Genomic DNA, 19,361 nt, shown 5'->3' with positions numbered 1-19,361 from the left:
CATATACTGTAAAATGCACATGCAAAGTTTAGCAAACAACATAGAACACAAATATTCGTAAAAGACATAACAAAATCAGCATGAATACCCCACTCATCATAACTCCTAACATTTCAAATTTAGGCCTTGTAGTAACATTTGCAAAAATAATACTCAGATTACCAATAAATATTGATGTCACATTTTTTTTTAAAGCGCATACAAAAAAAAATGTTCATGGTTTCAGGGTGGAGCATTCTGCAAACCCAACAGCTCTTGAATCCAGAGAGCTTGGCATACTTGTACTTAAATTTAAACAGTGACATATTGTCACTCAACGTTCTTTTCTGCTCCTTTTTTTTTTCCTATTAGTTCAGTGTCATTCATAGTTTTACTGTTTTGAACACAAATTGGCAGCCATTCTTCTGGGTGATCGTAGCAGTGGCTAGCCCAGTAAGTCACTGAAACAGTTATCACTGAGAGACAACCGATCAAAAGAAAGTTCTTCCAAGCCATCTCTGGATGAAGCAGCATCCTGAAAGTTGGAGGACATTGATAGTTCTGTCTCCTTTCCTTGTTCCATCTGTTGCTTCTGGTTCTTTTCTTTGTTCTGGGACCCTTCTTGCTCTAGAAGCATGTATCCAGGTGTTGGAATCAGCAATTAGAACAGCGGTTCTCGTCACAGTCGTCACTATGGTGGGTTCCCCAAATGGTGGATCTATGGTTGTGTCTGTGACGTTCCTTAACCACCACCCGACGATCTGGCTTGTACGGATGGGTTGGATCATCTGTGGGAAGAGGAAATGAGAGAGAGACATCACTGTATACACCATTCAGCAACCTAATCAATTCCTGAACATATTTCTCCTGGATTAATTCTAAATTGCCTGGCATAACTACCAAAGGGCCTCTTGTCCAGGGGGTGGGGAATGGCTTGCCCATAAGAATTTCAAAAAGGGAAAGTTTAGTGATTTTATTAGGTGTCATCTCAGCCAGAATAGCTGGCAGGTACACCTCCCATCCCTTAAATGTCACACCTGTTGCCTTCCTTAATTTCTACTGCAGGGTCCTATATGCCTGCTCTACCTAAGCAGAATTCTGTGGGTGGTAGGGTATGTGAAACTATCAGTCAGTGTTCATCAGTTTGGCTACCCTTTTGTAACCTTTGAGGTAAATGCTGGTCCTTTGTCAGTCTATACTCACTGGACATCCCCATCGAGGGATAACTTCCTTTGCAAAGAATCTTTTCTTTATTTCATCTCTCACTACCTGCCAAACCTGATGTCATATGCCATGGAACTGTGCTATAAGATATTATACCTCCCTTTGACATTAGACCATTTGCGTCTAATGTCAGCCCTTTTTCTGTTCTCAATTTCAGTTCTTTAACCAATTCAAGTCTGGACATTTTCACCCCCTTCCTGTCCAGGCTAATTTTCAGCTTTCAGTGCTGTCACACTGTGACAATTGCGCAGTCATGCAACACTGTACCCATATGAATTTTTTTGAGGCAGATAAAACTTTATTTTGGTGGTATTTATTCCCCATTGGGATTTTTATTTTTTGCTATATAAATAAAAAACATTTTGAAAGTTTTCTTCTAAAATTTTGCAAACAAATAATCTTTCTTCATAAATCTTGGCCAAAATGTATTCTCTATCTTTTTAGTAAAAAAAAAAATAACCTAAATTTGGGGTCGTTATGTTGGAATACTGCCCTGCAGCCCAGTCTCTGAAGAGAGGGGATCAGTATGTCACAGTACATGTTGGCATTAATGGTTCCCGCAATAAACTGTAGCTCCCCAGTGCTGGCAGCATTCATGCAGCCCCAGACCATGACACTCCCACCACACTTGACTGTAGGCAAGACACACTTGTCTTTGTACTCCTCGCCTTATTGCTGCCACACACGCTTGACACCATCTGAACCAAATATGTTTATCTTGGTCTCATCAGACCACATGGTTCCAGTAATCCATGTCCTTAGTCTGCTTGTCTTTAGTAAACGGTTTGCGGGCTTTCTTGTGCATCGTCTTTGGAAGAGGCTTTCTTCTGGGACGACAGCCATGCATACCAATTTTGCGGCGTATGGTCTGAGCACTGACAGGCTGACCCCACCCCTTCAAGCTCTGTAGCAATGCTGGCAACACTCGTACGTCTATTTCCCAAAGACAACCTCTGGATATGATGCTGAGCACGTGCACTCAACTTGTTTGGTTGACCATGGTGAGGCCTGTTCTGAGTGGAACCTGTCCTTTTTAAACCGCTGTATGGTTTTGGCCACCGTGCTGCAGCTCAGTTTCAGGGTCTTGGCAATCTTATTATAACCTAGGCCATCTTTATGTAGAGCAACAATTCTTTTTTTCAGATCCTCAGAGTTCTTTGTCATGAGGTGCCATGTTGAACTTCCAGTGACCAGTATGAGAAAGTGAGAGCCTTAACACCAAATTTAACACACCTGCTCTCCTTTCACACCTGAGACCTTGTAATACTTAACATGTCACATGGCACCGGGCAGGGAAAATGGCTAATTTGGCCAAATTTGGACATTTTCACTTAGGGGTGTACTCACTTTTTTGTTGCTAGTGGTTTAGACATTAATGGCTGTGTGTTAAGTTATTTTGAGGAGACGACAAATTTACACTGTTTTACAAGCTGTACACTCACTACAGGGATGTCCTATCGCCCGACGCCTGAGAAATGTAGTTCTGGGTGCCAGGCAGGTAGTTTTTTTTTTGCCCTTAGCCCTGCTGCGGGCAACTAGCAGGGCTCACCTGTCAGGTGGAAGCACTGCTGCCCGATTTGCTTCCACACATCCCACAGTGCCAGCCTCTCCCCTGCTATATGTCCCGGGTTCTGCTTGCCCATCTGCGGGCCCAAGACTGGTTCAGTGGGTTCCACGGGCTGTGGTATAGGGGAGAAAGGAGAAGAGCGGACATATCCACTCCCCTGCCCTTCTTCTCCTGATCCGGACGTGATGTGACATCACTTCCGGGTCCCCGTTTGCCAGATTCCTGGTCGTTGAGGCTGGGAAAAAATGTAATGCGGTGTGATGTGAACTGCAAACTAAATTCAGTGTACTACAGGGGAGACTTGCAGGGTCTTTTAGACCAGTGGTTCTCAACCTTTCTAATGCCGCGACCCCTTAATACAGTTCCTCATGTTGTGGTGACCCCCAACCATAAAATTATTTTCGTTGCTACTTCATAACTGTAATTTTGCAGTGGGAGGAATAGTGCCTCATCATTGGTGTCAGTGGGAGGAATAGTGCCCCATCACTGATGTCAATGGGAGGAATAGTGCCCCATCATTGGTATCAGTGGTAGGAATAGTGCCCCATCATTGGTGTCAGTGGTAGGAATAGTGCCCCATCATTGGTGTCAGTGGGGGGAATAGTGCCCCATCATTGGTGTCAGTGGGAGGAATAGTGCCCCATCATTGGTGTCAGTGGGAGGAATAGTGCCCCATCATTGGTGTCAATGGGAGGAATAGTGCCCCATCACTGATGTCAATGGGAGGAATAGTGCCCCATCATTGGTATCAGTGGTAGGAATAGTGCCCCCATCATTGGTGTCAGTGGTAGGAATAGTGCCCCATCATTGGTGCCAGTGGTAGGAATAGTGCCCCATCATAGGTGTCAGTGGGAGGAATAGTGCCCCATCATTGGTGTCAGTGGGAGGAATAGTGTCCCATCACTGATGTCAATGGGAGGAATAGTGCCCCATCATTGGTATCAGTGGTAGGAATAGTGCCCCCATCATTGGTGTCAGTGGGAGGAATAGTGCCCCATCATAGGTGTCAGTGGGGGGAATAGTGCCCCATCATTGGTGTCAGTGGGAGGAATAGTGCCCCATCGTTGGTGTCAGTGGGAGGAATAGTGCCCCATCGTTGGTGTCAGTGGGAGGAATAGTGCCCCATCGTTGGTGTCAGTGGGAGGAATAGTGCCCCATCGTTGGTGTCAGTGGGAGCAATAGTGCCCCAACGTTGGTGTCAGTGGGGGGAGGAATAGTGCCCCATCGTTGGTGTCAGTGGGGGGAGGAATAGTGCCCCATCGTTGGTGTCAGTGGGGGGAGGAATAGTGCCCCATCGTTGGTGTCAGTGGGGGGAGGAATAGTGCCCCATCGTTGGTAATAGTGACACCAATGATTGGGCACTATTCCTCCCACTGACACCAATGATACTTACCTTGCTGACCCCTGCTCCAGCCTGGGCTCGCTCGCTCCCTCCCTCTCCCATGGTACAAACACTTACCGGTCAGATGGCTTCCTTCTCTGGCCTCTTTCCTCCTCTTCACTCGCTCGTGCTTCGCGGTGCCGCTCGGCTCCTCCTTTCCAAGCTCCACCTCCTCGCTGGTGATTGGCCGCCTGTGTGCCTCTCTTGAGCTACAGTTCCGGCGGCCAATCACCGACGAGGAAGGATTGATCCCGGGGGTGTGTCCAGATGACAGGGACGGCATGTCATCCCGCCCACACCTGCAGACGGATAGAGGAGCGGTGTCTCTGTTCCTAAGGCCATCGGAAATATGTGTTTTCCGATGGTCTTAGGCGACCCCTGGGAAAGTGTCGTTCGACCCCCAAAGGGGTCGCGACCCCCAGGTTGAGAACCGCTGTTTTAGACCCTGCATGTCTCGAAAAAGAGAACCTGTCACCAAAAATCATCACATAGGGTTCTTTTTGTCCCGTATGTGATTTAAAAAAAAAAAAAAAAAATAAATAATTTTTTAAATGGAAGTTACACCCAAGCATATAAGGCTCCCCCACCCCCACATATGTACGCACACACAAACGTAAAAGCACATACTTGGGCGCCTGCACATGAAAATGTCGATTGCGATACACATGTTACATATACCAGAATGAGAGCAAAAATTCTAGCACCAGACCTCCTCCGTACACTGTACTGATGACCTATAAGGGGCTTTAAAAGTGTCCCCTATAGAAAATACTGAAGTTTATTGCCATTTCACGAGCGCACGCAAATTTAAGGTTTGACATGTTGGATATCTATTGACTCGCTGCTACCACATCATTTTTTTTTTTTTTTTTATTTTACAAATAAATTGGTTAATTTATTGCTTTTTGCGCCCTAAAATTAACTTAAGTGTATTTTTTTTACTGAAATTTTGTTTCCTAGACCTTTTGATAATATCGTGTGACATAAAAAATTTAAAGTACCGCTATTTTGTTCTCTAGGATCTCTGATTTCAGAAAATATATAATGTTTGGGGGGTTTGTGTCATCTTCAGGCCTCAAACAATTTTTTAAACTTGTGCAAATAACGCAAAAACAGCTCTGGCAGCGAAATGGATAAAGGATAAACCGGACATTTCCCTTTCCTGACGAGCAGCCAATCGGTGCTCATTACACTGCAAGGTCTCTCTCCTCCCTGCTAGTCCCCAGGTGCGGTGCTGGAGAGCGGCAGGGAGGGGAGGAGGAGATGAACAACGCAATGTTAAGAATATTAAACGTTTGTCGCGCTAAAGCTCCTTTTTATTTATAAAAGCCGCAACATTACTTAAAGTAGATTTAAATACAGTTTTGGTTAATATTTTGTTTTTTTATTAGGACAAGTAGATTGTCAATTAGGACAAGTAGATTGGGACACCAATTTAGTCCCTGGACAAGTAGTTTTTTAAAAAAAAAATTCTACACCCCTACACTACTTTACATCATAGCATAGTGTAATTTCTTCAGTGTTGTCACATGAAAAGATATAATAAAATATTTACAAAAATGTGAGGGGTGTACTCACTTCTGTGAGATTGTATATGCAGTGCACTTGTGTACAAATATTTAAAGTCCCAGTGTAAAGCACTTTCCACATTCACTTCCATAATGCTAAAATGTCATTCGGTGATCAATCTTATCGATAGATATCTGTGTTGAGTGCTCCCCCTCCAGAGCCCCACTCAGCACAAGATGTTGACCACCTGCATAGTAGGTCAAACTGCTCGTTTGATGCTTCGGCAAGCCTCTAATCCAATCAGCTTCCTGTGTACTCTTGAAGCTTCTATCCACTGGTTTTGCACTCCATATGTGAAAAACACTCCAAACCATCCACAATACTCCACCGCCCAATTGTCAAGTTCCAAGTGACCACTTGGAAGGTCACTTGACAATTGGACAGGTGGTGCTGTGGTTGGGATTCAAACCAATGACCCTAGTACTGCCAAGCGGTAGTGCTAACCATTTAGCCACTGTGCTGCACATTATTTGCACTATCATAGCACTGGTTTTATGTGGGCACGGTATATAGATATGTATACTTACCCCTAACCACAGAGGCCCTGGGGAGGAAGAATAAGCTGTGTCCTTCAATGAACGATAGAGAAAATGGGATTTTTGTACGCGCCATGAAATCCTTTTCTGAGTTTATTGAAGGACACCCCACCCACTCAATCTCTTTTTGGCTGTTTGCTGCTGATTCTTGTATTGCAGCTGGGCAATTTGGTCACCACTAGAGGGCCACGCCTTAGGCATGCTTTTTATTTAACCATTTTACGCCAGTGCTGGTACACGACGTACACATTGGGCACATTGCCCAACTTTGAGTGGCTATATTGGAATGGTGCCTGCAGAATTGTTTTTCTCAGCTGGCAGTTGGCTTTCTTGTAAAAGCAATGCTAGTGGCTAATTAGCTGCTGGATTGCTTTTATAAGTGGCGGGAGGGGACTCCTCGAAGAGTCGAAGAATTCAAAGAAGTTAAATTGTAAGTAAGTTTACAGACTTCTGAATTATTCTGATTAATAGAAGGAAGGGTATAAATAAATGTAATTATTGCAATGAATATAACAATTCCACATTGACCATAGATAAGCATTAACACAGAGAACACAAGATCAGGCAAACTAGTGTATTAAATGCAATGAGGAAATAAAAAAAAAAAAACTGTCACATTCACAGGAGCTCCATTATAATGGTTGTAAAGGCAGAACGTTTTTTTTTTTTTTACCCTAATGCATTCTCTATATAAACCCTTTCACTGTGAGGTCTGTACATCAGGGAGTTTTACACATACGCCCAGTGCCTGCAGCTCCCCCACTTCTTCTTGCTGACCTGGGAAGCGACAGTCTTGATGGGAGAATTCGTCCCACAGTGCTATTATTATTATTATATATAATTTTTATTAATAACAATTGTGATCAACTACACTTAAACTCTGATGAAGTTGTTATTTCAGGTTACACAAGCAGAACAATATTTTTACAATAGGAGGACAAATAGGATGCTGATGATATTATGGTGTATGCTGAATAGGTAGAAATTGAAGCAGTAACCTGTGATGTTTGCAGCCTGGAACAGAGTTCCTCCACTCCATATTGGTGCATTTTACTGGTTGTCAGAGCGTATTTTGTAAGGAGCAGGTGGACAAAGTGGTTTCATAATATATAGGATTGTTTTATAACCTATTTCTGTATTTGTTTTTTTCTTCATTTGCTTCTAGATCCTGCCACTTCCTGGCTCTTGGCTGGACTTTCACATACCTTTTTTTTTTTCGCACGGTGACCTATTATAACCTTGCAACCCCCACCCCATTCACGAATGCAGTGCAGTTGCTGTTAACATTGAAGGTGAGTAACTGTTGCTTACTATGAATTTCTATACGTCCACACAGGCATGCTGCCTTACGCATAACCTTCAGTTATCATTCCATCTAAAAAAGTTTGAATGTTCCAAGATAAAGATTTTGAAATCTTAAAAAAAAAAAAAAAAAAAAAAAGTGTTTAATATATTAAAGTGGTTGAAAACACTACTTTTTCCTGAAATAAAAAATGTGTTCTACTTGCCTGCTTTGTGAAATGGTATTGTACAGAGCAGCCCGAACCACCTCATCTGGGTCCCCCCTGCTGGTGATCTTGGCTCTTTCCCTTCACTGAGTGTCCCCATAGACACACATGCAGTGTGGCCCCACACCCTCTCCCGCCTCACTGGTTTGGACTGAAAGCTTCAAGAATCAATGGCTCCTGCTGCTGTCAGAGCCTCCAGTGAGACCAGGAAGAGAAAAGAAGAGCTGCAGCAGACAGGCAAAGTGCTGGATTGAGTATGGACTCAAGCATAGAGATGCGTGTTTAAGGGTGGGCTGGTGGAGCTGCTATTGAAAGGTTTTTTGTTTTTTTTTTCTTTTACCTTAATGCAGGAGAATGCATAGGAAATTAATTTAAACCCCCAAACATATATATTTTTTTAAAGCAAATACCCTAGTGAATAAAATGGTGGGTGCTGCAATTTATGTCACATAGTACTTGCGCAGCGATTTTTCAAATGCAATTTAAAAAAAAAAATACTTTTTTTTTTTTATTGTTAATGCACAAAAACACAATACATTGGCTAATTATTTGGTAAAATATAAAAGATGGTAGGCCGAGTAAATGGATACCAAACATGACATGCTTTAAAACTGCTCATGCCCCATGCAATGGTGACAAACTGCATACGTTTTTAATATCCATAGGCAAAGTTTAAAAGCCTTACAAGCTACTATTTTAGATTTACAGAGGAGGTCTTGTTCTAGAATTACTGCCCTTGATCTGACGTTCACGGCGATACCTCACATTTATGGTGCAACCGCTGTCTGCATACCAGCACAGGGTCAATGCCGGAAGGGGGAGGGTAATTTTGTATTTACTTTTTTTTTGTTTTGATTTTCTTAATTTTTACACTGTGTACCTTTTTTCATTTTTTTTTTTTTATCATCACTTGCTATCACAGGGGATGCAAATACCCCCTATAACTTCAATGAATATGGTCATATATTCTTTTTTGAGAAATCTGGGGTCTATCAGATTCTAGATCTCTCCTCTGGCCTTACATTATCTAATCAAACCAAGATTGGTGTGATCAGATGCTTTCCCAATTTACAAATGGTGCTGTTTATATCCTGCGAAACAGAAGTGAAATGCTTGTAGCTTTCGATTTCTTAGGCTATAGAAATGACTGGCACCATTCTGGTCTCCAATCCGCTCTACTCTATGGTCAGCTGGCAAAAACACCGGCTGCATTCTCAGGTTCCCCTGATGGCACGGGACTGCCCGAGAAGGCCATGGAAGGCAGCAAGGGGGGGGGGGGGGGGGGCGCGCATCATCTCCCGCTGCTTGTTAAAGCAATTCTGCAGCTAATTAGCCACTAGGATTGCTTTTACATGAAAGCCGATTGACGGCTGAAAAAATGATACCAGGATGATGCCTGCAGCTGTAGGCATCATCCTGGTATAACAAAGAAAGTCTAGTGATGTACCAGTACATCACTGGTCGTTGTTTTTTTTTTTTTTTTTTTTTTTGTATGCAGCCTGTTGGCTGAATGGGGAAAAAGGGAAGAAATCTGTCAGAAAGTGTGTGGTATGCCCTCCATTAGAATATACCGCCCTGCATCCACCTACTTCTAATGGTGAGCACACATTAGGTCACACAGTGTATTGTCATTAAAATGCATAAAACACATTATACTCTCTATGCCTGGCCATGGCAGCAGAGAACACGGGCATATGATGAATCAGGTCTGTGGACCAACACAACCGCAATTCGTTTTTTTTTTTTTTTTTTTTTTTTTTTTTAGTAATGACCATGTTGAGGGTTAGGTCCAAAAAAAAATTTAAATTCGGAAACCGTAATGAGTTTCCATGCGAATAGTCTGGCAAGGTTTGAATTTGGGTTGGCGGCGATAAATTGCTGTGCATATAAATTGCTTTGATACACAATCAATGCATACCGCTCTTCCGTGAAAAACGGCTCCAAAAAAATCAAGGGGAGTAAGTAAATTTTGTTGTTTCCACCTGAATTCCGGGTTGGGCAATGAATGGGGGAAGTATGGATGCTACAGAATTTGTGGGCTGTCAATCGGGATTTGCAAGCACATCCGGAAGGATACTAGATGCTCTACGGGCCTGTGTGCAAATTCTTGGTGATTGTGGGACAATACTTGTGCTCCACACCGCACCAGCTTGTACTGCACTTATGGGACTCACCACGTCACCAAGTCATACTGTAGTGCTGGTATGTGAAAGACCAGGATGTACTAGGCTGCTGGTGCTTGCCAGTTCACCAAAAGGTAGCACGGCACTAGTGCTGGCACTCTGCTGCATATGAGAGTCATCAAAATTTACCGGCAAGTGCTAACAGATTTCAGGCCTGATTCTGCGAACACTGCGGTTTTGTGTGCAATGTATCAAGTGACAGTGACCTACTGACACTGCACTTGCTGGGGGAGAAGGGGGGGGGGGTAAGCGTAGGGGCTAAATGCAGGTGCTGGCAGATGCCGGGGCTGATCCCGCTAAGGCTGCGTTTTTGGGGACGCTAATGTGAATGCTGTTATGTGCTGATCTAATCAAAGATATTGATCCGTTCAAACATTATACGAGCAATGGAGGTTTATTGTGTATGAGCGTAATCCTGGCAATCAAGGGGTTAAATATGGTTACTGGTGTAATGGGCAATCTGATGCTAAAACCATGGGAGTGCGAATCACGTATATACACCCTGTTCCAAATTATTATGCAAATTCTATTTAAGTGTCACAAAGATTAAATATTTTGTTTTTCAGTTTAACTCATGGATGGCATTGTGTCTCAGGGCTCTTTTGATTACTGAAAACAATCTGGGACACCGGTGATAATTATATTGGCAGATGAGCCGAATTTAAGGAAAAACTACTAAAGGAGTGTTCCACATTATTAAGCAGCGCACCATTTTCAAGCAATATGGGGAAGAAAAAGAATCTTTCTGCTGCCGAAAAGAGTGAAATAGTTCAATGCCTTGGGTGAGGTATGAAAACATTAGATATTTCATGAAAACTTAAGCGTGATCATCGCACTAGTAAGAGATTTGTGGCTGATTCAGAGCACAGACGGGTTAGTGCAGATAAAGGCACATTGAGGAAGATTTCTGCTAGATCCATGCATCGGATAAGAGAGCAGCTGCTAAAATACCATTACATTACCAGCAAACAGATATTTGAAGCTGCTGGTGCCCCTGGAGGACTCTACACCTTGATGTCCGTGGGACTCCAGAGTCTTGCAACTGTGCATAAACCTTCTATTCGGCCACAACGAACCAATGCTCACAAGCAGAAACTGCTGCATTGGGCAGAAAAATATATGAAAAGACTAATTTTCAAACAGTCCTGTTCACTGATGAGTGCCGTGCAACCCTGGATGGTCCAGATGGATGGAGTAGTGGATGGTTGGTGGACGGCCACCCTGTTCCAACAAGGCTGCAACGTCAGCAAGGCAGTGGTGGAGTCATGTTTTGGGCTGGAATCATGGGAATAGAGCTGGTCGGCCCGTTTAGGGTCCCCAAAGGTGTAAAGATGACCTCTGCAAAGTATGTGGAGTTTGACTGACCACTTTCTTCCCTGGTACAGAAGGAAGAACTATGCTTTCCGTACTAAAATCATCTTCATGCATGACAATGCACCATCTTATGCTGCAAAGAATACCTCTGAATCAATGGCTGCCATGGGGATAAAAAGAGAGAAAGTCATGGTGTAGCCTCTATCCTCCCGTGACCTCAATCCTTTTGAGAACCTTTGGAGCATCCTCAAGCAAAAGATCTATGAGGGTGGGAGGCAGTTTACATCCAAACAGCAGCTCTGGGAGGCTATTCTGACCTCTTGCAAACAAATTCAAGCAGAAACTGTCCAAAAACTCACAAGTTTAATGGATGCAAGACTTGTGAAGCTGCTATCAAATAAGGGGTCCTATGTTACAATGTAACGTGACCTGTTAAAATGTTTTTAAAAGTTTGATTGAAATAGCTTTTGTTTTCAATAAATATGCTGCAAACAAATGACAATTTTCAGTTCTTTACAACCTATAAAGTGTTTTGAAACTTACTGTGCGTAATAATTTGGAACAGAGCATTGTAAGTGTTTTATGTTTAAAAAAAATACTGTTATTAGGAGGTTTGTTCAATAAAATTTGAATTGTACTCTTAATAGTTGATAACATGAGAATTATGCTGACTGTTCTTTAGGTAAATGAGAAAAATATAATTTGCATAATAATTTGGAACAGGGTGTATATGCGATTTTTGTGCACCTGTGCCGCCCTGTAGCAGTATTTCTGCTATAGGACGGTCAGGAAGCGGTTACAGAAACGGTTTGTGTTATGGCGCTGCGTTACTTTAACTGACAATTACACGGTCATGCATCGCTGCACCAAAATGAAATTTACGTTCTTTTTTCCCAACAAATTGGGCTTTCTTTCGTTGGTATTTGATCACCTGTGCGTTTTTTTATTTTTTGGGCTATAAAAAAAAAGACTGACAGTTTTGAGAAAAAAAATATATTTTGGACTTTTTGCTATAAAACATGTCCAGTAAAAAAAATGTAAACGTCCAATTTCGTCATCAATTTAGGCCAAAATGTATTCTGCAAGATGTCTTTGCTAAAACAAAATCCCAATATGTGTAAATTAATTGGTTTACATGAAAGTTATAGCGTTTACAATTGGAGGAATAGATACTGGATTTTTTTTTTTTACATACTAATAGCAGCAATCAGCGACTTATGGCGGGACTGTGGCAGACATTCTGACACTGGAGGGGAACTGACTTGGGCTCACTGACATCCCCAGTGACAGTAATACAGTGATCGGTGCAAAAAAAAAACCAAACACTGACACGGTAATAATGGCACTGGGGAGAAAGGGGTTAACATTGGGAGGCAATGAAAGGGTTAACTGTGTGAGGGGAGTGTTTTACTAGGGAGTGGGGGGTTTGTACTTCTCTGTTACACACTGTTTCGGAAGGCTGAGCTCAGCAATCCGGAACAGTGTGCTGAAACCTGACAGGGAGGAGAGCGCCACTGAAAACAATGCAGCCTTCCTCCCCATGAATGTATGCTGGCGGTCGCTGGGCTCTGGCGGGTAATCACCAGCTGGGACCCGGTGATTGACACCCACGGCCGTGATCGGTGCCGTGGGTAGGGCTGTCACACGCGCCCCCTACCCTGAAGTGCAGTATCACGTTTATATATGTGATCCTGCGCACAGGGGATGCCTTGTAGCAGTATATATACTGCGGGCGGTCCCCTACTGGTTGAAAGCTTACCTGTTCGTAAACCTCACAAAGCAGACTTTATTACCACTTTTTAAGTCCGATAAGTAATAGTTTATGGGTTAAGTCTAAAAAATTTTCAGTATAGCACAGGGAATTAACTAGAAGGCAGTTTCCAGGCAAACTGATATATATGCAACAGAAAATGTACAGGAATTGTAGCAATTACCAACTTAAAGTGCAAAAACAGAAAAAAAAAATAAATTCAACCCTTTTAAAACAGCATCACTTTTCCTAGGTGAACTAAGGCTACTTTCAAACTTCTCCTTTGCAAAAACGCAGTAAAAATGCATATGTGCTTCTACCATGTTTTTGGTGCGTTTCCGGTGTTTTTTGCACCTGTAATAAAAAAAACATGGCTCAAAAAATGCAGCAAAAATGCAACTGCGGGTGTGGTTTTTTTTTTTTATGTGTTTTTGCCACATCTTTGATACATTTTCCATTTATTTCAATGGAAACGGACCTGTAATTGACCAGTGTGAAGCGTTCAATAGGATTTAATGGTCATGTGTTTTTCTTCATCTTTTTTTTAACACAAAAACTGTAGAAAAACTTTGTGAAATCAGCCTGTGACGGACCGCCTAGTACCCTGCTTGAGTACCTTCACCATAGAACTGCTTCCTTGGCACTGGGACACAGGACCAAGGTATTATAGCTGGGCATCAAACCCACGACTAAGTGACACTGACTTAGGTGCAAAACTGTAACTCCTTTATTGAACAGAAATACAGGTTTTTATACACTTCAGAAATGAGGGCAGTGCCTACATGAACAATAAAAACTAATCTCACACACTGGGATAAAAATCCCACACTGATTAGGTAAGAACTTGATCACATTATCATAAATGGTGCAAATGGTAAACCGTACAGCTAACCGTGATCTAATTAACCGTAAGCTAATCAACAGCCAGCAACTTACATGCAACAGTGATCTAAATAACAGTAAGCTAACCAACAGCAAAGCATACAGAGAAGCTAATGAGCCCACCCCAGACAGTCCAGAACCTCCAACTCTAAATACACAAAGTACATTACACATGCTGTCTTTCAGGTTTTTGCTTTCACTTGTACAGTGGGGATCGAAAGTTTGGGCACCCCAGCTAAAAATTTGTATTAATGTGCATAAAGAAGCCAAGGAAAGATGGAAAAATCTCCAAAAGGCATCAAATTACAGATTAGACATTCTTATAATATGTCAACAAAAGTTAGATTTTATTTCCATCGTTTACACTTTCAAAAAAACAGAAAACAAAAAAATGGCGTCTGCAAAAGTTTGGACACCCTGCAGAATTTATAGCATGCACTGCCCCCTTTGCCAAGCTGAGACCTGCCAGTGTCATGGATTGTTCTCAATCATCATCTGGGAAGACCAGGTGATGTCAATCTCAAAGGTTTTAAATGCCCAGACTCATCTGACCTTGCCCCAACAATCAGCACCATGGGTTCTTCTAAGCAGTTGTCTAGAAAACTGAACCTGAAAATAGTTGACGCTCACAAAGCTGGAGAAGGCTATAAGAAATTAGCAAAGACGTCAATATCCTCTGTTCTGAATGTAATTAAGAAATGGCAGTCATCAGGAACAGTGGAAGTTAAAGCAAGACCTGGAAGACCAAGAAAAATATCAGACAGAACAGCTCGCAGGATTGTGAGAAAAACCATTCAAAACCCAAGTTTGACTGCACGATCCCTCCAGAAAGATCTGGCAGACACTGGAGTTGTGGTCCACTATTCCACTATAAAGAGATACTTGTACAAATATGGTCTTCATGGAAGAGTCATCAGAAGAAAACCTCTTCTACGTCCTCACCACAAAAATCATCGTTTGAACTTTGCAAATGAACATATAGACAAGCCTGATGCATTTTGGAAACAAGTTCTGTGGACCGATGAGGTTAAACTTGAACTTTTTGGCCGGAATGAGCAAAGGTACGTTTGGAGAAGAAGGGGCACAGAATTGAATGAAAAGAACCTCTGTCCAACTGTTAAGCATGGGGTTGGATCAATCATGCTTTGGGGTTGTGTTGCAGCCAGTGGCACAGGGAACATTTCACGAGTAGAAGGAAAAATGGATTCAATAAAATTTCAGCAAATTTTGGATGGTAACTGTTGTGGTGGTTTATGTAAGGATATATATTATTTATAAAGGGCGTGTCCCTTTCCCTTAGATGAAATATTACAGTGCCTCCAGCCGTTAAAATACGGCAAATATTTAGTAAACCAATAATTTGGACACCTTGATAATTTGATCACCACTTATTATTATACCTTGAACTCTTTTAGCCAATATGATTTCGTACCATACACACAAAATTTGCCTTATAATAGATAAATATAAAAATTTATTTATGTACAAAAATTATAGATATATTAACACAAAACACAAAAGACTGGTGATAAATGAATATTGGTACACACAATCAAAAATATATCCTACCAATGTAAGACACACTAATAATGTTTCTAACTAATTACATCAATCACAAATTTAAATGATATGATATTTATTAAATTTATTAATAATTAATAATTTCGAATATCTCAAAGGTTATATTCTTACATGCCGTGGCCATAGGCTTGCAAGAAGTAAGCCCTTGATATATGATACTCTGGTTATTAATATTCAATAAATTATGAAATATGGAAAAATTTATAATATGGCAATAAACAATTTTTTTAACAGTAACACAGTATCTGACTACATATATCTAACTATCCAATATTGTTGTAATACACTAAGGTAATTTTATGATTCTACACAACAGAGAAAGTAATTAATACAAATCAAATAAACATCTCACCACACCCGGACGTCAGACTAGGCAACTCTCCCGTGGATTTAGCTGGCAGTGGAACGCCTTTAGACTGATATATAGGCAAGTGAGAGATTCGATAGGGGAGAATGTAGGAAGTTATAAGTTTAGAGGTTTAAAGTTTTAGGAAGTTTGAAAAGATGGAAGAGTAGTTATTTCAGCAGAGATCTTCTTCAGATGTCAGGTCTTTCCATGAGGTCTTATGAGGGTTCTTCTTTTTCATGAGGTTTTTTTCTATGTTACAGCACATGGGCTTTTTATATCCACTAGTCCATTGTTCTAAGATACCTTCCCACCAGGCTTCCTGATTGGCTAGTTGAGAAATGTGTGTACATAAGCTATTTCTCACCTGCCCGCCAGGTGGCGGTCATGTATCACAGAACAATGTGAGTATTTGAGATGACTCATACCTTGGGTGGAATCTTCAGGTAATTTCAGGAATAAAATATACGGCTCTATCCAGATATAGCAGTGATACCTATATTATTCTAAATAGGAACCATGGAATATAGGTGTATATTCGGTTATTCCTCCTTGAAGTACCATCCTGTTTGTTTCCTGATAAGACATGTAACTAATGCTAGTTTATAATACATCTTACTTCCCATCATCTCAATACTCAAGTTAGTGATATATAGTTCCCATTGCTGAGTATTTAGTGGTGTTTAAAGTCTATGACATCTTATTTATAATCTGTTTTTGTAGTACATTTTTGTAATGATATACAGTGAACTTTTAAACTTAAATGTCCTGAATTTCACCCCTTGGTTTCAGCATCGACATTTCCTCTGTGTAGGGAAAAAAATCTCTGTTTGCCTAGCCCTTGTATTGGACTCATGGTAAACAATTGTTAATGCTTTCACCCTTGGTGAACAATAGTAGATAGTAATAGTTTCAGAGGTTTGTTGGTTCATCACACTCTACAGGTTTTGGTTAAGCTTTCAAACAGTTGAGTTCCCGTCTCATTATTGTTGAAATGTTTACAAGTCAGAGTCCTATGTGTTTGACTTTCTGTAGATGCATTCTTCTCACTTCCATATACAAATAGTCCTTGTTGACAGTTTAAACAATCCCATTGTCTTGGAAAAGTCTTAATTCCCTGTTCTCTTCAGTTCTTTAACTAGAATTCTTGAAGGTTTAACCAAGACAAAATTAACTCTTAACATCCGGTTCTGCTGAGCTGTTTGCTATATAACATTATGTCTTGATAAAAGTCATATTTTTGACATGATTCCAAAAGCCCACAACAAAATCCCCCTTTGTTTTTGGGGTACAGGCACGCGTATAGGGGTGTCTGTATCGAAAAACATGAGTGAGGCTTTTGGCTAGGGTGATTGTTCGTCTTCTCCGGTGAAGGGAATGAAATAATAAAAAAAAAATTTCCGATAATAAAATGGCAGCGGTCATGCTGGTTGTTCCTCAACTTGACTCGGCGTCTTTAGATGGACACTTCCGATGACGATTCTGGTCTTGTGATGAGGCCGGCCTGGCCGGGCACATCCACCTTGGGGTCCATGGGTCCTCCGCACGACAGGTCTCTTAGACGGTCTCCTAGGCGGGTCTTTTCCTCTGGACTGGCCCTTGGTGGCCTGGGACATCAGGTTATCGTCTCCGGATCGATCTCTGGCATCTGGTCTTTCCCACAGGACATTATAGCTTCCTTCTAGGGTCCGGTCATTGACACCTCCGATCGCCGGTCTGTTCATAGTCTGGGCCTTCCTTTCTAAATTATTAAAATGAACAGTTTAAGTATGGGATATACATAAAATTATGTTACTGGATCCTGTAAGGCAAAAGATGAGTTATATGTTTAAAGGAAATTTAATAATGATCTCAATATCTCCAGATAGGAATTGGTGGGTTCAGTCTTCCAACAACTGCAATTGAGACTTCGGATGGCAAGCACGTAATTGATTGATGTGCACCCATCTATCACTGATTTCACCATACCGGGTAACCTGCAATTTATATGCGACCGGAGAGATTTTATCAATGATAGAGAACGGACCTTTCCAAGATGGAAGGAATTTCCGTTCCTTGATCTGGTCTCTTGCAAAGTTGTATAGATAGACCTTGTCACCAATCTCATATTCCTTCTTGGAGGTTTTGAGATCATAGTATGTCTTAGCACTAGTTGCAGCTCTTTCCAAATTTCGCTGGGCAAAGGCAAAAGCATATTGCAGATGTTTACGTAAATCCTCTATGTACTGGTGTGTGGTGGTAGCATTGATCAGATTTTGATCTGTAGTGCGATACAATAAGTGCTGGGGCAGTACCATCCGTCTACCTGTCATCAGTTCAAAAGATGACATTTTTGTAACTGTATTCGGAGTAGCCCTCAACGCCATCAGGACTAGCGGGAGTTTGACATCCCAATCTTTGCCTGTTTCCTTAACAAATTTCTTAAGGACGTTAACGATGGTCTGATTGTATCGTTCTACACCACCACTAGAGGCTGGCCGATAGGCGATATGCAATTTCCTTTTAACCCCCAAAATTTTCCACAATTTGGCCATCACTTCGCTAGTGAAGTGCGATCCTCTATCAGACTCTATCCTCTGAGGTAAACCAAAACGAGAAAATACATGATTTATTAGCAATGCAGCACATGTCTCGGAGCTATTATTTGGTGCTGGTATACATTCGACATACTTGGTGAATAAACATGTAACTGTTAACATATACCGATTTCCTCGTGAAGATTTTGTTACTGGCCCAATAAAATCCATCTGAAGGTCTGACCAAGGCATACATATCCCCCTCTTCTGGAGAGGTGCTCTGTGAGTTGGCTTGGTAGGTTGAAATTGGGGACATATTAGGCAACCTTGGCAGTATTCCTTCACATCACGTAACATATGAGGCCAGTAGGCATAATCCCGCAGGATCTCATACGTGATCTTTTCTCCACGATGACCGGAAGTGGGAGCATCATGGGCATGCTGTAGCATCAAACCTCTAAATTTAAGTGGGACGACCCATTGTTGTACGCCACCCTTTGAGGTTCGTATCAACAATCCCTGGTATAAAGAGAATTGGGATTTGGATTTCATTAAGATACGTAAATCCTCCTTCCCACTACATACTTCCTTATTTATGGGATTTTGGTTGGGATCTTCTATATGACTATAAAACAAGCCAATTATTGGGTCTTCTTTTTGGGCAGTAATTAAATCCTCACTAGGAGAATCGTGACTCCACTGTAATGCATTCGGATCACCAGCTGTTCTGGCCTGTTGCCTGGTGACAGCTTCAATCTGTACGGTACCTAAAAATTGGTCAATGTCTATCAGTTCACCGGTGATTGCCCCTTCCTTGGCTAGAGAATCGGCCAGATCGTTCCCTTCTTTCTCGGCACCTAGAACCTTGGAGTGGCCTTTGGTCTTCTTGAAGTGCAGGGTGAGATCATTGGACCTTACCAGTTCATCGATGTGACAAAAGAGCTTACCATGTTTCACGGGTTTGTGATTACTCTTGTTCATGTTGTTTCGCTTCCACCTAGGAAAATACTCCACAAAACTATTCC

General features: G+C 41.7%; 1 protein-coding gene across 3 annotated transcripts in view; it reads left to right on the top strand.

Annotated features, from left to right (window-relative positions):
* MBOAT7 (membrane bound acylglycerophosphatidylinositol O-acyltransferase MBOAT7) overlaps positions 1–19,361 on the top strand; it is a 598,958-nt gene that overhangs the window by 254,270 nt on the left and 325,327 nt on the right. For all 3 annotated transcript variants that reach the window (XM_089683323.1, XM_089683324.1, XM_089683322.1), the window contains one exon: positions 7,422–7,548. In XM_089683323.1, coding sequence (XP_089539449.1) covers positions 7,422–7,548 — 127 coding nt within the window. The remainder of the gene's footprint in view (positions 1–7,421; positions 7,549–19,361) is intronic.

Source organism: Staurois parvus, unplaced genomic scaffold, assembly GCF_062004578.1.
Source record: "Staurois parvus isolate SC_StPar_1 unplaced genomic scaffold, SC_StPar_1.0 ptg000304l, whole genome shotgun sequence".
Lineage (NCBI taxonomy): Eukaryota > Metazoa > Chordata > Amphibia > Anura > Ranidae > Staurois > Staurois parvus.
This window is presented reverse-complemented; position numbering and strand designations above follow the sequence as displayed.